This window comes from Tachysurus fulvidraco, chromosome 17 (assembly GCF_022655615.1).
Source record: "Tachysurus fulvidraco isolate hzauxx_2018 chromosome 17, HZAU_PFXX_2.0, whole genome shotgun sequence".
NCBI classification, from domain to species: Eukaryota; Metazoa; Chordata; class Actinopteri; order Siluriformes; family Bagridae; genus Tachysurus; species Tachysurus fulvidraco.
The window spans coordinates 21172159-21196293 of NC_062534.1; the positions used below are offsets into that span (position 1 = coordinate 21172159).

The 24135-nt window shown below is 37.9% G+C and overlaps 1 protein-coding gene across 2 annotated transcripts in view; it reads right to left on the minus strand.

The window, feature by feature from the left end:
• Positions 1-24135, minus strand: part of nav2b (neuron navigator 2b) — a 121793-nt gene that overhangs the window by 58912 nt on the left and 38746 nt on the right. For both annotated transcript variants that reach the window (XM_047802364.1, XM_047802363.1), the window contains 5 exons: positions 20702-20811; positions 14057-15017; positions 13039-13148; positions 8816-8927; positions 3478-3747 (listed from right to left, as the gene is read on the minus strand). In XM_047802364.1, the coding sequence (XP_047658320.1) occupies positions 3478-3747; positions 8816-8927; positions 13039-13148; positions 14057-15017; positions 20702-20811 (1563 nt within the window). The remainder of the gene's footprint in view (positions 1-3477; positions 3748-8815; positions 8928-13038; positions 13149-14056; positions 15018-20701; positions 20812-24135) is intronic.

Here is a 24135-nt window from a genome sequence, read left to right on the forward strand (position 1 = left end):
ACACTACAACTACTGTAGAACTAAATATTTACTGAACACTACAACTAGAACTAAATGTTTACTGAACACTACAACTAGAACTAAATGTTCATTGAACACTACAACTAGAACTAAATGTTTACTGAACACTACAACTAGAACTAAATGTTTACTGAACACTACAACTAGAACTAAATGTTTACTGAACACTACAACTACTGTAGAACTAAATGTTTACTGAACACTACAACTAGAACTAAATGTTTACTGAACACTACAACTAGAACTAAATGTTTACTGAACACTACAACTAGAACTAAATGTTCACTGAACACTACAACTAGAACTAAATGTTTACTGAACACTACAACTAGAACTAAATGTTTACTGAACACTACAACTACTGTAGAACTAAATGTTTACTGAACACTACAACTAGAACTAAATGTTCACTGAACACTACAACTAGAACTAAATGTTTACTGAACACTACAACTAGAACTAAATGTTTACTGAACACTACAACTACTGTAGAACTAAATGTTTACTGAACACTACAACTACTGTACAACTAAATGTTTACTGAACACTACAACTAGAACTAAATGTTTACTGAACACTACAACACTATAACTAGAACTAATGTTCACTGGACCACACCACTGAGTTTGGCTCAAACGTTTCCTGACCAGATTTCTATTCAAAGTATAAACTAAAAGGATGTGGTAAAATGTAGGGATGTGGTAGCTCAGTGGTTAAGGCATGGGGCGACTGTCATGAGATGCCACTGACCAATGTCCGATGCCCCTGACAGGCCACCACTGGGCCCCTGAGCAAGGCCCTGGACTGATCAGTTGCATACTGTAAGTGAGATAAATGCAAGGCACTAAAATACAAGGGATCTCAAAATGGTGTAAATGTAAAAATACATATGACATGAAAAGTATAAGTCTGTGTTCCCATTACTCCCAGTATGGCTCCTGGCAGGGTTAAAAGATTACAGGATTCACCGTGATATGAACTCGAATCACTGGATTAAGAGCGTGAACCATTACACCATGGAACTTTAGGGCAGGTAGTGTTCTTGTGTCATTTTAAGTTGTGTGCTAAGGTTCCCGCGTTATTCCGAGTTACTGTGTGGCTTTCCTCATGTCGAATAATAACAATTTTGAATGTCTTATTATAATAAAAAAAAGTGCACATTGATTTGCTTGTCAAATTGAATCAAATTGTGAAGCAAGTTTCATGTTTTGAATCGTGGTTGATGGTTGTAATTTCCGTTACAGTTACTCTTCAAAGTCTTTCGTTGAAGTCGAGAATTGAGGAAACTTCAGAAAACCATAATTGTCTCACTTTAAAGCTCAAACCCATACTGTAGAACAGCAGCCATTTTAAAAACTTCAGCATCAGAGTGAAATAGGAATTTGATTCTTTTTTCCAAGTGATTCTTTTACATCGGATGACCCTGAATCCTCTCTGTGCAAGCAAACACTTCTTCTCTCTCTGTCTCTTCTCTTACTCTCTCACTGCCCTCATCTCTGAGGACGCAACCCAGAATAGTTCTCATGACCCTACACTCGTATCTTCAGGCCACACGCCGATGCTCTAGATCTGGTTGTTGAGGTTTACTTACACATACACATGCAAACAAATCATGCTAATTGACACACAAACTGACTGCAAACTCCGGGGCTCCAAATCACCAGGAATTCTGGATGTTATTCTCACTAGCTTATAACTATTAGCTGTTTGGGAAAGCCAGAGGAGATGTGTGTGTGTGTGTGTGTGTGTGTGTGTGTGTGTGTGTGTGTGTGTGTGTGTGTGTGTGTGTGTGTGTGTGTGTGTGTGTGTTTATGTTTCCATTCATTTTCAGTTAAGTTTAAATATATAGCAGTGTTTTACAGAGGTTATATTTTAAGACGTTTCCTAACCATAGAAAAAAAAATATTATTCAACCTGGATTATTTGAATGGTTTAAAATAAAAATGTCCACATTTATTGCATATAATTTAAGGCATATCGAATTTAAAATGTTCAGCAATATACTTGCAAAATACTGTTTTTTTTCTTGGGTTTTTTTTTTTTTGGTGCAAACTCTACAGTTCATAAGCTCACAGAATTTATCATTTTCAGGACAGCCAAGCTCTGAACATGTGAGAGGTTTCTGGCAGCGCTCCTGAGCAAAAAAGCACAAATATCTAATAAAGTGTTAAAACAAAGCTGGCATGCAGGCTGGATAATGACACGCTAAAGAACCACGGCCCAGGGCACGGTACCCGCTCGGGGCGGATCAAACCGCACACACAGTGCAGGCTTGGCTGCGGCACTGAGCTTAAAGGTATAATAAGCCTGACTTGAAACTCAGATTTTACACAGTCCATAAAAAATGAATATGGTGGTTATGACAAGTCAAGATTTTATGAAAAGCTAAAATAAAGTTTGAAAAAATGTGCACTGGGTGGCAAGAACACACATCTAGAGCCATCTAGAGGTTGGTGAGAAGCAGTGCGTGTTTGAATTACTGCAGCACTTTCTGAATTTCTGTTCACGTGTAGAAACTTCTGGTCTGTGATTCACTGATGTTCGTGTGTCTCTTCATGCTATGTGCTTTATAATGGAGGTTATGGCAACCAGAGAAAAGATTAAAGCTGAACACATGAAGCATTAACTCGAGCAAACCTGCTCTAAGTAGTACAAACCTGCTACCATGTTTTTCATCACCAGAGAAGAGAGATGAAGTTTTTTTTGCAAAAAAAATAATGAACAGGATCTTTTAATGCAAAAAATAATGTGAGTTTATTTCTAAATAAATAAATAAACTTTAAGTATTTGTAACTTGTAAACTTTTATTATTATCCATTCATACAGCCACCCCTTCTATCTATCTATCTATCTATCTATCTATCTATCTATCTATCTATCTATCTATCTATCTATCTATCTATCTATCTATCTATCCATCCATACATATATCCATCCAGATATCCGTCCCTCCATACATCCATTCATTTATCCCTACATCTACTATCATACTATCCCTCCATCCACCTATACATCCATCCATCATCCAACTATCTAAACACTTATCGATCCATCCACCCATAAATCCATATTTCCTTCCAACTATCCCTATAAATCCATCCATCCATCTGTCCATCAATTCATCCCTAAATACTTCCATCCAACTATCCCTCCACCCACTTTTTCCGTTCATCCATCCCTGCATCCATACATCCATCCAGCCATTTATCCCTACATCCTCACATACTTCAATGCAACTATCCCACCATCCACCTATCCTTCCTTCCATCCATCCATCCATCCATCCATCATACAGCCATTCATCCATCCACCCATAATGTATATCTAGATGTATACTATACAGTATAAAGTTTGTGACAATTGGCCATCAAACTAGAAGCAAACATATATATATATCTCAGTGAGATGACAAATCGTGAGAAGAAGCTGACTCAAAAGATAAAAACACACACTCACCCACTGGTGACACTGTCCACCCTGACACTCTTTCCCAGGATGTCTCCATCACTCACGTAGCCAGCGCTGTCTGTTGTCATGCCATCCAGGATCTCCGCTTTGCAAGAACTGTACCCACTAGTTAATGAGGGGGCGTCGCCAGCCTGCAGCCGTGGACCAGATGTAACCTGTCGCCATGGAGAGGCTGAGAGAGAGCAGGGGGCGAGGGTGAGCGAGCCACTCGTGCTGATCTCTGTGGTTATGCAGGCATCAAAAGTCGTCTGCAGGGTGCTGAAGGGGAGGCAGGGGTGGCAAGTTTTAGACACAAAGACACACACACAGAGCCAATCAGCTTTAATGTAAACCACAGGGATTTTCTGTGACAGAGCAAGAGATAAAGAAAAAAGAAACAAAACATAAAAAGCCGATGACAGTGTTTCCTGGCTTAAATGAGCACCCCTCCAGGCCAGGGCTCCAGTTTCCTCATTTAACTGACTTGGGAATCAAGATCCTGCTTTTAATTCGGGGGTTTGCAAACGGCAGGGGGCTCACCAGCCAATTTCATGCCTCCAAAGGCCTGAGACATGTATCAAACTCACTATAGGCAGAAATAAAGAAAAGAACACCAAGTCCCTCTTTGAAACAGCTCTCCGTGTCAATCACATCGACTCCCCTGTCGTTTGTGTGCACGTTTGCAACAACCCGATTCTCATGGATGCAACAATGAGATGTATTCTTCTGGCTTTGCTGTGATATTGTAATAAAAATCAAGTTTTATTGCTACCTTGTTGACCTGAAGTCGGGATTGATCTCTTAGATACACTTACTGGATGCTTTAACACCAAATATCCACTAGAGGGAAATAAACTAACTACATAACACATGGAAATTTATGCTGAATTGGTATGGACTTCCTCTGGAAATCTCCAGAAACCTCTGGGTTTTCTTTCCACTTCCTCCCACCTCCAAAAAAACATTTAGGTAAACTGGCTGCTCTAAATTTCCTCTAAATTCCTTGTTATATTATTTTGATTTAATGTGAAGTACCTTGACTTTTTTTATTTAGTACAAAATATCAGAACTTGATTTGAGAAACAACAGAATGGGGGGAAAAGGTGACTCGTTGACTTTGACTGTGGTTCCAGACATGCTAGATTGAATACTTCATAAACTGCTGATTTCCTGAGGTTTTTACATACAGCAGTATCTGAAATGAAAAAAAAATATATGTGTATGGTGTGAAAAACAAAAAACATTCAAATGGCAGCGCTGTGGGGTGAAGTCGTATCGATTCTCGGCCAGATTGGTTGGTCAAATAACCGCTCTACACAACCACGCTAACTAGTATCTAAAAATGCACAGAAAAGCAAACCTAGTGGCTACAACAGTTCCACTTCTATCAGCCAAAACAGGAATCTGAGGTTATATGGACACACCATCAGCTTCACAATAACAGGCATCATATTTATCTCATAAACAACTTTCCTCCATATACTGGCACAATGATACTCAGCACGTCAAGTCTGGTGAGGTGAGGACCCAGTTCTGATGCAAGAGATAGAAGAGAGAGAAGAACATTTTTGTCATCATATGGAGATCTGTCACATCTGGAAGCGGAAGGAGACAGACCCGTAAGCTGGATAGCTTCAAAGGAAAGGGGTTTAATAAATGATAAAGACAACGACATAAAGACGATAACAAAAGCAATACAAATGAAGACACTTAACAAAGACTAGACATGACGAGGGGTAAACGTAACTAATGATTCCGCGCTGCACTCGGCAACGCGGCCCACTTAAATATAAAAAGACACGATGACACAATAAGGATCAGGTGTGAAGACAGGGAGGGGCAGACGAAGGCGGGGCAGACACGTGACGAAGAAGATAAACAAAAACAGCACTTGGCCAAAAGTCCTGGTTGAGTCCTGACAAGATCATGTTGATATAACTTTTTTTTTTTTGCAATACATCTTGTTGAGTTAAAACTCTCACTCGTCCTATAACATTGTCTCATAGTTATGAGGCAGCATACATCTCTCATGAGAGATAATCACACTCAGTTTCCTAGTCAATCTTTAAAATAAATTCAGTTTCAGTAAAACAGTGTGATGTCAAATGAAAGGCAACGATAAACACCAAGTGTATCTAGTGTTCTGGCTGCAGATGTGGTCGGAGCTGAGATCGAATTGAACGTATAGTTACCCTAGGACAGGGCTGGGAAACCCTATGATTAAGTATCTAGTGAGCAACTGGCTGTGTTGCAATTCTATTTTTATCATATCCTCCTCACTGTGCCGTTTCCCTTTAGGGAATTTCCAATCACCATCTCAAGGGCTGGGCTGTTCCTTTTGTAACTGTTCTGACTTAAAGTGCACAACTTTAAATTTCAAGATGATGCAATATTCACTTCAGAACAACGAAACACATGGACGTTCGAGTAAGTAAACAAAATATTGTGCTATGTAATTAATGATCTATTACAAATGAGATACCATTAATGTTTATATTCACAGTTTAGATCTGGAGCATTAATAATTCTTGGATTTTCTACAAGGATCACCAGAAATGAAGTGTCATTACAGATTATAGCACATGACATTACAGATTATAGTCTAATGGTCAGTGCTATTAGATGACACTGCATTCATTGAAGTAAACACATTAAAGAATGCTGCAGGTTGTTTTTTTTTTTTTTTTTTATTTGAATGGTTGATGTACACTATGAGAAATAAAGCCACTGAACTGTAGCTTTCCTGGTCATATGGGTGGTACCTATAAGGCAATACTGTCCCTTTTAAAGTTATATCATATCATTAATCCAATTATACACCTTGAAATATTACACTTTTTAAAGAATAAATTATATTACAGTATAAATAAACCTAAAAATATATAATAAAATACACAAATAAAGCCTATCAAGAAATTTTCTTTAATGTAGACTGGTCACAAAATGAGAGTGTCATAGCTATGGTTGCCAAGTCAAATCAAAATACACCTGCAGAAATTTTCATCACGTTGTGCAGAGCTTGTGATTTCCCATCATCATACCTGTTGATAGAAGAGAGCTAACTAATGGCCAGGAATTGGTCAATACTAAATATCAAAATATCTACCTTAATAAATAATTAGATATTAGAAAATCGGTTACATCATATATGACTTAGGCGATGACACGGAAACATCCAGCAGCTGCACATAGCAACACTGGATAGAAAAATAAGGAGCAAAATGTACATTCCGATGAATGATTTGAGGCACAATGTGGAAAGTTGTCATGCTTAGAGTGAATGTATAGTGAAAAAAAATCAAGATTTAAGCACTCATCTCTGTCCTGTTGTAGGCGGAGTCAGTATCATGGAATGGCTGTGTCTAAATTCCACACGTCTCTGTTCGTTAAACGTTTTTAGACTCACCTGCTGCTGATCATCAAACCAGACTGTATAAACAACCGGATATTTTCAACGATCAGTTGGTTAAGAGACTGAATCAGACATGATTATGCTTCGGTTCTTGTGGCTACAAACAAAATGAAATATGGAGTAAAACTGAAACTGTGTCTGACGAGCAAATGGCCTAAAAGAGACTCATTTTTTTGTTGGAATGAAGCAAAAGCAAATTCTCCAAACAGATTTTTGGCTTTTAAATGTCCTGGTTGATTAAACAGAGTTATTTTTAGTTGCAAGTTGAACTTATAAATGTTCTAGTGGGAGCCGTTGTCAGACATCATACATAAACCATAAGAAGTAGTCTTTATAAATAACCTGAATGTCATGAAACTGACACTCTATTAGCTTCTTGGTTTTAATAAGTTCAGTCTGGGTGATCTTTAGGAGAATTTAAAGTCAAAGTTAAAGCGTTGTGGCTCAGTCAGCTGACGGATTAGGCAAATCCCAACAGTCTGCCATATTATATAAAGCCATATGGTTCTAGTTGCTGCTAAGATTTCCACTCTTGGCTCCACACTGACTGAAGGCTTTACTCTAAATCGCTATCATAACTCTACAATATTCATTCTCTCAGGTACAAGCTTATAGTATGCACACACAGAAGTTACTAAAAATCTTTGCCACCTGAAGAGTTTGCCATTAGCCACTGGTCTTAGGTTCCAGTTGTATGGTTTTGGAAATCTGTTCAATGCTGGGAGCAACAAGACTATATGGTATTCAGGGGTGGAACTAGCAGCAATGTAGCTAATCAGTTAGATATACTGAATATTACCATGCAACACCATATACGCATAAGACCAGCTAAAGAAATCAACATGTTTTGTGTGTTTTTATTTCTCAAATATGCTTAAACATTTAATTATAAACTGTCAAAATACTTTATACATCTAAGCTCCGAGCTACTGCTCACTGTATAAAGTAGCTGATAATACACGGCTAGCTAGCTACCTACTATTAGCTCGTGTTAACTAACCAAGCGACTTCACTGTTTTAATAACTTTTTACAGTGTTATTTTTTATTGTAATTTCCCCAGTTGCAGTATTCAAAAAGATTTAAATTTTGTTACATTGAACTTTGTCAATTTCAGTGTCTGTGGTGAAATCTTTACACTAGAAAGCAACCAAATTTTTCCCCAATAAGAAACGATAGTTCCAAAGCTAACTTGTTTAAATTGAGACTAAATGGTAAAAGGAGATAGATAGAAGCCTTTATTTTGTCGCATATACTTTACAGCACAGTGAAATTCTTTCTTCGCATATCCCAACATTAGAGGTCGGGGTGCATTGTCAGATATGATAAAGCACCACAGAGGCAGGTTGGCAATGCTGGGGTTTGAACCGCAATCCTCCGATCAACAACCCAGAGTTGTAACCACTTGAACCACCACTGCCCCGCTAATCAGCACTAATCAGAGTGGGTATTGACTGTTTAATTAATTACATTACACTGAAGGCTTTGCACTAGATTTGTTATCAGATTAGCAAATCAAACTAACCACTTTAGCTACGTACATTAACCAGAGCCACTCAAAAACAAAGCTGCTTCTTCAAACCTTTGCTATTTCCTCTAACTTTATTTTTCTTCATAATTTCTCTTATAATGATATGTCATATATATAATAAGATAAGACGAAACCATAGTTATAATTATTCTATCTTGGGTACTATCTGCAAAAATGTTGGACCACATGAGCCATATGACAGGACCATGGAATCATTTGGGGCAACCGTTTCGATTTGCGGCTTTGCTGCATCAAAGATCATTTACATAAAATCATAATTTGAATGTCAATAATTTGCATCGTCACTTTTTTAAGATTCGCAAAAAAAATGATCCAGGACTAGATCTGTTGCCTTTGGTTGATGATATTTCCTGTTATTGGATGTGTTTATGTGTGTGTCCCTTACCTGTGACTGATATGAGTGACCTGTCTCAGGCTGGACATGGTTTCCTCCAGGTTTTGTCTCAAATCAGCGATGTTCTTTACTGTCCTCAGTCTCTTGCTTTCAGAATCCTCACCTGGAGAGAAAAAATATTTTAAACCGATACATTCTACTACGTTCTACAAACCCACGTGGCACTGAAAAATTTAGTACATCATTTTTTCCTAAATTAAATGTCGTGAAAACACTCACAACCAGAAAAGATTAGCAATTTGTTACACAAATCTCTCTCTCTCTCTCTCTCTCTCTCTCTCTCTCTCTCTCTCTCTCTCTCTCTCTCTCTCTCTCTCTCTCTATCTCTAACCAACAAAGAACTATAATGTAAACTCCCAGCATTAGCTAAAAGACCTTTTTGTGCTTTAGAAAAGAGCATAAATGCTAACAGGATCAGCCTCAGTCTGTAAATAAGACTTCTGCAAATAAACACAACTGGTGTGTGAGTGGGGATTTGGCTGTACGGATTAAGAGCCGCTTGCTGATCATAAGGGGTTCACAAAGAGCTCAGAAGACCACACAGTTGTGTACACACACACACACTCGCACACACACACTCGCGCACACACACACACACACACACACACACACACACACACACACACACACACACACACACACACACACACACACACACACACACACTGTGAAAAGCATGTTAAGAAAAGACTAATGGTTACATGTACATTCTGCCAAACTAGCACAAACAGCTCCATTCATACTGTCAAGCTAATGCTAACATTTGGCTAGCACCTTGTTTACAGCTCTTGAGCAGAGCATGAGAGGAACTTACAGAAGGAAAGAATTAGAGAGGTTGAAATACCTAGCTCCTGAATAATTTCTTCAAAGAAGCAAAATCATTATTACCATTTAACCGTGACAAAGGAATGTCATCTGCTTGATGTTTGTTATTCAAATATGTTAGCATTAAAAATAAGTTAGCTAAAAAGTTAGCTAATGAATGAATAACACTATTTTTAAACATTTAAAAAATGTTAGGTACATATTCCTTTATTTTGCTGTGAAAGGTTATAGTAACTACAGCACATCTGAAAAATCTATAAAATCTACTTTAGCAAGCTAGCCCATTTACGCAACCTTATCGGCAGGCTAGCTTAGCTAACAGAAAAATTCTCACCTGATGAAGTTAGCTTAGCTTTAATAATGCTAGTTGCTGTAGCTGGCTATTGTAGCTGGCTAATGATTATTTATTACATTATCTATTGTTGATGTTAGTTCTCATGTGATGTATTGCATTAAAAATGATGCTTCAAGTCTAGTTGGATAGTTCATGTTATTTATGCTGATGATTTATCACCTGTATTGGCTAACATTAACTTCGCTAGCCACTCCAAGTGTAGTTAGCTAGTTAGCACTACCTAATGTTAGTAACACCACTGCTGTGGTAGCTAGCTGTAAATGATCATTTCACAATGTTTTTTTAAATAAATCCATTAGCTAGTAAAACTCCTAATCGTGATCTTATACAAGTAGTTAAAGGTTTTGTTTTACACTTTATTCCACAAAATATTTCAAAACTAGTTATCCTAAATATAAATATATATTTAATTATTCCTTTTCAGGTCCTGTGTCTTGACATCACAAGGAAGAAACCTTAATGTAAGGAATCTCCAATGATTGATGGAGTGACACTGGAGACTCCTACCATGAATATTAAATAAATAAATGATTCCTTACAGAAAGATTCACCATATAACCAATTATATGTTTCTTAAATAACCGCACATCTATCCATTTTTATCTATTTATTATTAGCCAGGGACTTGAAAATTAGTTGCTACCATACATCCATTCACTTATCCATTCATCCATCCATCCATTAATTTTCTGAACTACTTCTCATACACAGGGTCGCAGGGGGACTGGAATCTATCCCAGGGGACTCGGGGCACAAGATGGGGGACACCTTTTAGGGGGTGTCAATACATTGCAAGACACCTTCATACAACTACAGTATTCACACACAAACAATTTAGAGATACCATCAAGCCAACACATTGAAAGGAGACCACAGAGCCCTGCGGAAACCCCCATGGGGTGCATGGGGAGAACATGCAAACTCCACACACAGGGAAAAGGCAAGAATCAAACCCTCAACCTTGTATAAGAATGTATAAAGAAATAATATTAATCAGCTTCTGACCAATCAGATTTAAGAATTTAACATAGACATCAAAGATTATTTGCATGTTTAGGATGGGATTATATGGTGAAATACTAAGACTTTGTTTTTTATATACTACTTTTCTTAACATTAAGTAGAAATGGTTGCTTTTTTTCTAGCCTGAGTCACTGCCATAGAACCCTTTTGGAGTTTCTTGACCTTATTTTAAACCCCTGGTGTAAAGAAAAAACACAAACCAATTTAAAATGAAACCAAACATAATAAGCTCTGTCATGTCTACTATAAGTATCCACAGAATTTAATATATAAATATATACAGTGTGGTTGTACACACTAGCACCTTACTCTTGAAGTTCTCATAAATATCCAGCATGGTCAGAAGGATCTCCTCATTGACACGTGCGATGCTGTCCCATGCACCTGTGTGTTGGCTTAGATGTGGCTGGTTCGTGTGTCCGTATGCGAGCATGGCCTCAGGCTCATTATCTGCATTTTGAGATTTCTCAGACAGGTTCTTCTCCTCTGCTGGACTTCTGCAGGAATTTTCTTCTGATCCTGTTGAGATACTCAACAGTTCTGGAGCTTCATCCTTAAAACTTCCTCTTGAGATTTCTGACATGCTATGACTGCTCAAGGAGATGCTGTCCCTGTTTCCTGGATCCTCAGAATCACTTCTGCCTTTGTGGTTTTCAGACTCCATTCTGGATGTGCTCAGTGATCTTCCTCTTGCAGTATGTGAATATTGTTAGGCTGAGGTGTCTTCTTGTCTCCTGACTTCAGTCTGTTGTGCCCCTATGCTTCCGGTTGAAACGGATGGGTTTTCTGACACATGTGCTAGCTTTTTCCAAAGTAAACGAGTGATCGGTGGGTAAAGCTCTTGCACGGATGGCCCTCCCTTTTCCTCTCCTCCATGGAAAAACGGGAGAGAGAGAAAGTGACTGAGACAGAGAGAGGGAGACACGGAGAAGGGGAAAGCCAAACTAAGTGGCGTTCCAGTTTCCGCGCCAGCACACTTCCCCTGCAGGGTGACTTTCTGGTCTTACTGAAGACTGTCAGACTGAGAAAAGACCTCCACGCCTCCAAACCCATGCTCTCACACTACCTCATATACAGTAGAAGCCAAGCCTTGCACTAATTAACACTTGGCTCCAGTCGAATTATTACACATATAAACTGTGTGCACATTCCGTCTCTCAAACATGACCTCACGTGACCTCATGATACACACACACACACACACACACTGCTCCAAACACATACACTTTCCCTCTTATACACACACATACATAAACGAACCGATCTGTCTTGGCAACTCCTTGACATCCACAGCCTTTATCATGCAGATGAACTCCTTTCTCTCCATGTCCAGCAAGACACCGGCGCTGTAGGATTCGATTAGTTAGATGCAGGACACGCAATAGAACTAAAGTCTGGGTTCTTCCTGCGGAATTTAGATCAGACTTGAACACCATACCACTTGAACAAACTGCAGCTTTAAGTATTGACTTTAGCATTGTTCTCGATCCCATTATTTAAATCCACAGGGCTAAAGACTTCTATCTTTTTCTATTTACAGCACAAGACCCAATGTGACCCTTTTGAGAACTTCATCCAGGTTTCATTGTTGAATTAACTAGCTATATATCACACAGCTACAGCAGTGATAACATGATAACCTCATGATGTATCTACAACGTATTATATATATTATATAATTTATAATTATATATATTATATATTATATATATTATATTTAAATATTATATATAATGACAGTAGCTACCTATGAAGCTAGCCAGATGATTAGCCATTTTTGTAGAATGTTAGCACAGTTAATCAAAGCTAGATAAATAATTTCCCATTTTTATAGGAATATATATATATAGCTATCCACCTTTAGCTACATTTTGTCCACTATAGCCACTTCTTGTCATTGCATTAGCAAGGAATTGACATAAGTTTTATGTTGCTTTCACCAAGCTAGCTATAAAAGCTTGCACCGTTTATTAAATCTATTTATTTGCTTTATGAGCTCAAAGCCTCGTACCTCTCAGGCTTTCCAGAGACGTGTGGATGGATCTGCTGAGAAGGACTGATTTTTCATTCTTCTGTTCTCCTCCTTCAGTGACACTACTCTTATCGACATCTGTTTGAGACCTGCAACAAAGAAGAAGAAGAAGAAGCAAATAACACATTTATTCATCACTGGCTCGTTTAGACAAAAGTTTTAACTTGTTTATTAGTGTTTGTGACTAAATAATTTAATTATGTTTTTTGTCATTTCATTCTATTTTTTGTTTTTACTTCTTATTTTTCTTTTTTCTTTCTTTCTATATTGTATAAGAACTCGGTTAATTTTTTTTTTTTTTTTTGCTATTTTGATTCAGTTCATTTTAGGTAATTTATTTAGTTTTTATTCAGCTATTTATTTGAATTTTGCTTGTTGATTTTTTTGTAATAAAGATTTTACTTTGTAGTTGTACTTTTGTTTTTAACGTCTAACTAATTAATTAACAGTAATCTTCCATATTGAATCGAATTTCTATTAATCGATTCCATTTTGTCTGGGTTTTCAATTATAATATTTTTTTTTCACATTATTTTTGCTTTAGGTTTTATATTTGCTGCAACTTTGTTCTCAGTATTTAAGAGTAAGTAATTTAGCATCGTGTTCATCTCTATTTGTTTTATTTGTGATTTATATCAATTCTGTTTTTTGCTGTTTTTATTTTGCATTTCTTTGCATCTCCTGAAAAATTTAAACTGTTGTTTCTACTGTTAATGTGACCAGGAATCTACTCAGTTCAATCACGTGGAACCTGATGCACACATTTGAATTTAAATTAGCTTTCAAAAATTGTCCATTTTCTAAAGCTGGTTAGATTTGTGTGTACTATCTAGGTTGTATTATAATGATGAAATTTTACTACTGTATTATTTTGTTTTATTTTACCTGATTCATTTTTTGGGAGCTTTATAACTTTGGGAAACCTATAAGCCGACCTGTACATGGATTCTGATTGGACTCTATGATATGGACACCATAATGGACTCTAGCATCTGACCTGTACATGAAGGGAGCCACTGTAGCTGTGTTAGGATGGCTGTGCTGTGCTTGTGGAAGCTGAATGTTGCTTGTATTGCTGGTCTGAGTTGTGCTACTCGAGCTGTTTCGGCTTGGCCGTCCTGTTGTCAGCAAACTCAAAGTAGAGTTAGAGTTCTTGCCCTCCATCAGACATTTCTGCACCACTGCAGCACCTCCAGGTCTAAAACCACGAGAAGGCTCCACTTTTCCACCAGGTAGAGAAATTGAGTTCTTTCCTGTCCCTGAGGCCTTAGAGGTTTGCCCTGGTTTGGGTATACTACTCTGTGATGAGCCATCTTTCTTAGCATTGCTATGGCTTTTGGTACCTTTTGGAATCAAACTGGATTTTTTACCATCAGCCAATGTTTGAGGTTCAGCCCTGATTACTTCTCGTTCTTCCATAATCCGATCTTGCTCAATGCCAGAAGACCGTTTTGTTGTTTTATTTGTACCTTTTGTTTTTACTTTTTCTTTATCCTTTTCAGCAGCCTTCATTTTGGGCACCAGTGTCCTACTCAGCGTCCTTTGAGCAATACCTTTCAGAGCCAGTTTAGGACTGGAAGGGCTTGCCATGGCAGGTTGCTGATGTACCAGATGGGCTTCAGGATGGACAGGACAAACATTTGCTTCATTCAGATCTGGGTTGGAAGCTTCAGGATCTTCTAGAGATGTGACACTGGATGCTCGAGATGAGGGTCTGCTGTTAAAGAGCTTCAGCTTGTCTAGCATGGACTTTTGGGCAATGACTTTGGGAGGAACCTCCAGAGAAGATGAGGTAGGCTGTTTGATAGAAAGAAAAGAGGAGGTGGTGCTGTGCTTGGCATTGAGAGACTTGCTCCTCCATCCTTTTGTGCTACTGGTGCCAGTGGTGCTGCTCGATGGAAGAACAAAAGAACTAGGAGCTCCTTGGTCAACCATTACTGGAGATGGACTTGATTTATCTGTAGGAGAAAATGGGACATTTGAGCCAATGGATCTTACTTCTTGATGATGATGATGATAATGATGATGATGCTAATGATGATGGAAATGATGATGAAACTTCCAGAAACATTTGAGGAAGTAAAGAAAAACAAACAAACCCAAAGGCACTAGTACGCTGAAATTCCTTACTGAAGGTCTGGAAACCTCAGTGAGAAACATGTTCTGACACAAACCAAACTTATACTCATGTTCAATTCGATTCAATTCACATTGTATAGAAAACAGGATGAAACTCTACAGCAGGAACTTTTACATCATAGCATTTCAGGTATAGCTAAAAATCTTTCTGGGATATTAAAAATAGGCCATTGCGAAGGAAAGTGCCCAATGAGCTATTTATAAAGACCGTTAAAAAACGTGTCCCTCTTTGGGTGTTAATAAATAGCTACAAATGAAATATATAAATGTTTCATAACTTTTCACACAGCAGGCAGAGAGGATCATAGTAGGCTAGATGTCAACCTCTTATTTTTTCTGCAGGTCTGATCTAAAATGTGTAGATCAGAAAATTGTTGCCTCTGTTGATAACCATCGTTGATCCTTACACAGGATTTTAGTGGTTGGAGATAACACCTTCAAATTTTACATGATTTGATATCATCACTTACTTTAAAGATTGAATGAAGGTTCTATGAATATATTACCCTTAGTAGGCTAGATCAATACAGAAATATTTGAGAAAACTAAAATTCTTAAATCGCTAATTGTCTACATTCATACGAGCTTCATATTAACCACCCCTGTGGAGTGAGACGTAACGACATTAAAGACATTCAATCCCGAACAACAAAACAGGACCATTTTTGGTCTCTAATCTAGACAATAGTAACACTTTGACTTTGTATACAACAATTTTCTGAAGTAGCAATAACTGGAAACAACCTACTCTATATCAAAAATAAATAAATAAATAAATAAATAAATAAATAAATAAATAAATAAATAAATAATCTTCCACCCTTAAAGCTACATTTATTAATACTTAATAATTCAAACTCACCTTACACACATCCAGACCTGTTTCTGAGCTTAATAATCTGCTAATATCCCAGTATTTATACCAAAGGTTGGCAAAATCTTTAGTTCACTACTCACTTACTATATTCATACGAGTGAAGCCGTTAGAGGAAACATACAGAATACAAGCCAAGTGCTCAAAATTCAAATTCAAACCCAAGCAGGAGTGTGTTGGTTTTTGAGATTTTTTTTTTTTTCTTGTTCAGCTCCTTGAGTGAAAGAGTCCTCACAGAACACAGATGACTCATGAGTCACTTGAAGAAATAAATGAGGCGGTCTGTTCAATTTCATGGAAAAAAAAAGAGTTGTGTTCATGTTCAATTTCAAAAGTTCACGTGAGCATCAGGAAAAATAAACAAAACAATTGTTGGAACTCAGGGACACCCGAAAGTGAACATAAAACCATGTAAAAAAAATAAAATAAATAAAAATAACGAACAAACAAACAAATAAATAAATAAATGGTTTAGAGAGAAAAACATTTATTAATTTAATCTATTGAAAATGTATAGATTTTAGGTAGCAGCACAGTGATTTGAACATTGTGGTTGTTTGGTTTGTTTTAACATTTCAGAATTCTTATTTTTGTGTATATATACATTTAGATTTTCTGTGGCATTTTGAAAAGTTTAACAACAAAAACAAGAATTGTAACTAAAAATATTTAAGCTTTATGCTTAAATTTTTAACTTTAAAATTTATGTTAAAATATCATATATATTAATATCAGATATAATATAACATATATTAATATCAAATATATGTTCCAAACAAGCACCGCTGAGCGAAGCAAACCACGAACACTTAGAGTTATCAGAACATTATTAAACATCAAGCATCACCTCTATAAATTTGTACAACCTGAAAAATGCATTATTTATCCAAAAGGTCTAGAGTCACGCTCTAATAGATGTGACACTTCAACTAGCACTTCTTTCCTTATCTTTTGCATTTAAAAAAAAAAACAAAAACAAAAAACTTTGACACTTTTTATTTGTAACTTTGAACAAATGTTTTAAACTCATGGTAGCTTAAGTATGTAACCTAGTAAACCAGCATTAATGTATTCAATGTTAGAGATTTAAGCACTTATGTACGTCGCTCTGGATAAGGGCATCTGCCAAATGCTGTAAATGTAAATGTATCATCCAGCCTTTTTCCAACCTAAGCCGTCTAATAATGTTTATTATAATGTTCATTTTTTTCTTACCTTTGTAATGAGAATCCCCAGAATCCACAATGGACCTAAAGTGTTTGAGAAGATGGACTAGAAAGGAATGTTAAGTGCTCACATTTGCTTGTTCGGCTACTGTAAAGGACACTTTGGCAGCTGCTGTATGGGTGCCCATTCACACACACACAGAAAGTGGGTCAAATGCCCACTTTCAAATGTTAACGAGGGCATGAAAGCCGCACTCTCTATTGGAGTTCAAAAGCACCGTTTAACTATATGGGAATGACAATGCTTAAAGCCACCTTTGAGGTTTGAAAAGCGTAGTGATGCTTTGAACACACCAGATGATGTCGTATATACTGTAGAAAATGTAGTATTTAGACAAACACTGAGAAAAGTAAACATCAGAGATGAATCAAGATCAAGCAGTGAGGAGGTGAAACTAGCACCGCTTTTCTCCTACAAAGTGACATTAAAGAGAATTAAACAGAAATAAAAAATGAAAAAAAAAAAAGGTTCGATTGAAAATATATTAGAAACTTTCTTTCTTTCTTTCTTTTTCCAAAGTGTCTATACGATTTTCCAAACTAAAAAAAAATATATTAAATTCCCACTAACTTCAACTTCAACTTCATAAGTTATCTGAATATTTACAAATGGTACAAATCCAGCAGGTTTTTGTTTGATATTGTTGTTGATGTTACGTTTTTTTTTTTTTGTTTTTTTTTAAGGTAAATCACTTTAAGTTTAATTTGACGTTTGACCTCTAAATGCTGTTAGCATGTCGGCTAATCGGTTTTGAAACACAGTTCTGCTGAATGTTCAAATCTGATTGGTTGGTAGATGTCAAGGATTTTTCTGGCAAGATGATGACATGGTTTATATGAATGCCCTAGTTGTAATATGTTGTAGAGACTTCTACAGTGTTCACGTTTCATTAACTAAAACTAATACTACACAGATTTAAAAAATTTCGCTTAGTAGGGTTAGGGTTTGATTCCCGCCTCTGCATTGTGTATGCAGAGTTTGAATGTTCTTGCTGGGCTCCGGGGGTTTTCTCTGGGTTCTCCGAATTCCCCCAAGTCCAAAAAAATGCGTAGTAGACTGTATGGTATCTCAAAATTGCCAGGACTGTGAGTGTGCCTTTGTTTCCTGTGATGGGCTGGCACCTGACCAGTATGTCCTCCACCTTGTACTTTGAGCCCAATAAGATAGATGCAAGGTTCCCTGTGATTACATTTACAGTGATTCGATTTATTTAACCTTTACAGAAGTCTCGAGTGTCAACACTCGGAGTTTTTCCTCCTCGTGAAAGTCTTCATGGAGGACTTTCTGCTTTGTGATTTCTCAGTAACTAACTGCATTTTCTTCTGACTTATTCACTTCCAGATCCAGAATTCTTCTAGAGAAGCTGTTTAGGTGGTAACAGAAATTATTTGCACATTCCACCTCATTATATGTGACTTTAAACATTTTGTAAACAATTTGTAATCATTGGCAACCTGCTGCTGTATTAAAGGAGTTCCAGGAAAAGAGTCACCTCAAATGTAACTCCACTTTGCCTCAGGCTGCATAACACCACAGAGTCAATGATTCCTTACTAACGACAAGGTCAGACAGATATACTGAACTCAACTACACTGTTGTAGAAAGGACATTATTTACATTGACATTATTTCCTGTCCAGTGACACACAAATAAGGATGAGGTTCCCTTTTGATTCTGGTTCCTCTCAAGGTTTCTTCCTCATATCATCTCACCGTCACCTCAGGCTTGATCATTAGGGAAAATTGTTAGAGATAAATAGTAACTTAATTTTAAACATAAAATTTCAAATTCTGCAAACCAGCTGCTTTGAGACAATGTGAGTTGTTAAAAGTGCTATACAAATAAACTGAACTGAATATACAGAATAAACATAACTCATGACTAAAAAACATTAATAGAAATTTTCTTCGCATTTCACTGTACATTATAAAATCTCCAGCCGATAAATGTGAGCCAACTAAAATAAAAATTAAAATTGAGAACTCCAGGATAAATCATCTGGTTAAATTCCTCACAGATCTGGGCAGGTTAGTGAACACCTGGAGCGTCTAAGAGCTCTTAGAGCCAAAAGCTGACGAGCACAAAGTGCCTTTGAGGCTTTGAGGTTTGCCCTCAGGGTTTGTGAAAAATATCCAAATTACAGATGAGGCACATCATCACTCAGGACATGGAATAAACCCAATATCATTTCACCAGGGAAATGTACAAGCCTATAATCCAAACTGAGACAAGCACAATGCTCTGGCAGGAGTTTTACAGGTGTGGCCTTAACCGAGGTGGTCCTTCATGCTCAATATCACTTGTTCTACACTTTGCGTGTCACGTTGCTATATCTTATATACACACACATACACACACATACACAATAAATCAGGGCCTGATTCAGCTGTGGAAAATCAATGAAAAACTGTCCACACTGCGTCAGAGCCGTGGTGATGTTGTGAGTACCGGTTACACTGGTAATCGTTGGATAGTTTCCTGTCTGGAGTTTAAAGGAAACTGACCATGTTGTGTTTTAGGCTGAAGTCCCAGTTTATATTATAGCACCATTGTATCCTTCTGTAAATGAGTCCAAGAGCATGAATGCACATTTACCAACCTCATTCACTCCCTTTCTTTTTTTTTTAATCACGTGCTCTCATTATCGTAACCTCTCTCTCTCTCTCTCTCTCTCTCTCTCTCTCTCTCTCTCTCTCTCTCTCTCTTTCTCTCTCTCTCTCTCACACACACACACACACACACACACACACACTTTTTCTTTATCTCACTCGCTCTTTAATTAAAGCTGAATCAAAGGCCAGCAAATGAGTGCATACCACAACCAGCTGCAGCTGAGAGAACATGTTCATTCTAACACACACACACACACACACACACACACACACACACACACACACACACACACACACACACACACACACACACACACACACAGGAACACACACAAACACACACAACCTTCATTTACACTCTGTAATTTTGCTTCTGAAAAATAGAATGCAAAAAAAGGGACTCTGAACAACCCTGAAATTTAAAATACTTAAAAAAAAGTGTTATGACCACACACACACACACACACACACACACACACACACACACAAACACACACACACACACACACACACACACACACACACACACACACACACACTTTAAAATCAATGCCTTCCATGGAAGACCAACCAGGTGCAACTTAAAGGCCCATGAGTTGAGAAGCAACACAATTAACACAATTTTGTTTGGTTTCTAGGCAAGACATGGTGTCAAATCACACTTCAATTCACAAGGTTCTAATTATATTTCCAGCTTCACTGCTTATTATGCTACCGAAAATTATCCCTGTTTATATATTTTTTGAATAAACACTGATATTTCACTTAGCACAAGGAGGATTTCGTGTACCTGTGTTCTGCGAGGAGGTTAACATCGGGGTTTTAGACTCGTCACGATGTATGAAACTCTGGCTGCGTCTGCTGTTGGATCTCCTGGGCTGGATCGATGGACCTGGTAATCTACACAACACACACACACACACACACAACACACACACACACACAAACCCAAACAGACAAACACACATTCACCTTAGCCTCAGATCTACAAAACTACACTAACTATGCTCTTCTAATTTTCTTTGCAAGATCACCTATTGATGAAGCTAAAGTTCCACTGTAATGACAAAGGAAGCTCAGCAGCGTTATTTTTCTTCAACCTTCTGATCATATGAATATGAACAAATCAGCCATTCAGAAGTTTCACATGCTTTTCTGGACCTGAAGGCGCTACAGTAACACAGCATCACAGCTAGAGGGAGGTGGTGTACCAAGAACAGCAGGGGGATAGCAGTCACGTGAACACACACACACACACACACACACACACACACACACACACACATATATACACACACAGTGATCTTGCTTACACACAGCATTTGTAAAAGTGCAGCAGGTCATGCGTTATTTGGCACTGTGGAGTTTACTGAACACTGTGGATCTGACCTATTGGCCTTTTTTGGAGCCGCACACAGCTTGCGTGATTTACTCTGAGACGAGCCTCTGGATGGATGAGATATAAAGATGGACATAGTGAGACAAGAAAGAGCTCAGAATAGACCAATTCAACAAGTAAAAAGAAAATAAAAACGTTTATTTAAAAAGAGAAAAGACAATAGACAATAGATCTAACGTTCTACATTTGTTATGCCTGCTGTATTCATGGAGGCGTCTGGGAAAACCCTTCATAAGAAAAAATTTAATCCAGAAGATTAGAAATTATAACTATGACCATTACTTTGTCTATCTTTACAGCAACCTTTATTCACAGCCAACAGTTTGACAGGCAATTCAGATGGTGTCATCCATCTGCTATTTCATTCATGCCATGTAAAATTACTGTATCCATCTATCCATCCAACCATCCATCCATCCATCCATCCATCCATCCATCCATCCATCCATCCATCCATCCATCCATCCATCTTCTGTAGTGCTTATCCTGCACAGGGTCCCCCTGGAGTCTGTCCCACTTGGCTAGAACATCCTGAACAGTATTCCAACCCATCTCATGTCACAATCACACACACTCACACACTCATTCATACACTATTAATATTGTATAGATGTCAATCAGCTTACAGAACATGTCTTTGAATTTTTGGAGGAATTCCCTGAAGCACAGGAAAAAACATAAAAACTCCACACAGAATCCCAGGAAATCAAACCACCAATTCATTTCGTTTAACTAACTAACTAACTAACTAACTAACTAACTAACTAACTAACTAACTAACTAACTAACTAACTAACTAACTAACTAAATAAATAAATAAATAAATAAGTCATTATATTTACATAAATAAGTATCCTTAGAGGGGGGCACGGTGGCTTCCAGCGTTGGGGGTTCGATTCCCGCCTCCACCTTGTGTGTGTGGAGTTTGCATGTTCTCCCCGTGCCTCGGGGGTTTCCTCGGGGTACTCCGGTTTCCTCCCCCGGTCCAAAGACATGCATGGTAGGTTGGTTGGCATCTCTGGAAAATTGTTCGTAGTGTGTGCGTGAATGAGAGTGTGTGTGCCCTGTGATGGGTTGGCACACCGTCCAGGGTGTATCCTGCCTCGATGCCCGATGATGCCTGAGATGATGCTCCCCGTGACCCGAGTAGTTCAGATAAGCGGTAGAAAATGAGTGAGTGAGTGAGTGAGACGTATCCTAAGAGGATTTACAGAGCTTTGATGCAGTATAATCAGTATAACAACGATTTTAACCTGAGCCGACTGGTTACCATGGCAACCTAATAGGACACACGAGTAAGTCTTTGTCAAAGATTTCTGAGTGTACACTCGGAAATGAGCTATCGTTCTAATTATCAGCATCCACCACACCACCGTGTGTTTCATCACCTGGAGGAAAAGTCACTCGCTGGCTATAAGCATCATAATCTCCTTAACTCACTAACCGATCTCTGTTCAGGATAATTGGAGTGCTAAAATATTCATGGATTCATTCTGTCAGTTGTTTTTCTCATCATGTTTTATTAACTGTCATTAATACCAAATGTGTACCGTCAGTATTTGATGGGTTCTCCCAAGCCACCACACATACAGCATGCACACAATGTGGCAAAAGTATGTACACCCCTGACCATCACTTATAAGTGGTTTTTCAGCATTACATTCAAGATTTAGTTCCCTTTTGCCCTTATGATATTCTCCACTCTTCTAAAAGATGTTGGAGCATGGCTATGTGGATTTGGGATCATTCAGCTACAAGAGCATTAGTGAGATCAGACACTGAAGTCGGGATGTTGAGGTCCGGGGTGCTGACGGTGTTCCAGTTGGTCCCAAAAGTGTTCAGTATCAGGGTTGAGTCAGAGTCAGGGCTCTGTGCAGGACACTCGAGTTCTTCTGCTCCAACCTTAACACACCACATTCAGGGTTCTTTAAATTCCAGTGAAGGCTAATTCCAATGCTACAGCATACAAAGACTGTAAGGTAGAGGCTGTAGGATCCATATATTTTAATAAAAGAACACAGGCAAACAATCCAGAACATTAAAAATACAGGCAGAATGTCAATAAACCAGGAAAGCAGTCAGCGTAGCGTACAAGGGCAAAATACAGGAGACTAGGTTGAGAAAACTAAGAGTGAAGATCACACACAGAGAAACTAGGAACTAAACAACTGCTTGGTATGAAGAGGTGAGTCAGCAATACTTCTCACTAGACTGTTGGTGTGGTTGTGGTATATATCACTGAAATCCCGGAAGTGTCAGACCTCAGGGGAGGTGAGGGTTCACTCTGACGTGCAAAGGAAGGGGTTCAGTTCGGTTGGCTGTTACAAAGTGCTAACACTTTACACATACGGATATGTGATGGTCAGATGTGCACAATCATTTGCCTGTACACCGCATAGCTACTATATAACAAATACGTCATTTTGGACATGCCACTTTTTGTTCAAATGTAAATAAAAGATGAGTAATAATTTTTTCCACAATGACGCCTCTTGTACATCGTCGTATTATCTTCTGGGAGACGATTTTGTCATTTCTAATCAAGAAAAAACTTGCTGGTTGAATAAAAGTCAGAATTTGCCAGGGGTATGAATAATTTCGGGCTTGACTGTATACAATACTATATACTTTTGTATGTCGCTCTGGATAAGGGCGTGTGCCAAATGATGTAAATGTACAGTAAATGTAAATGTATATAGCAGGATTATTGAGTTCCTATGGTAATAATGGCATCTGATAATGATTATGATCCTTAATGGAATTTGTTTCCTCTTCCATGATATCACACTCTTACGGTTATGTTAGTATTTTGTTGCCATGACTTA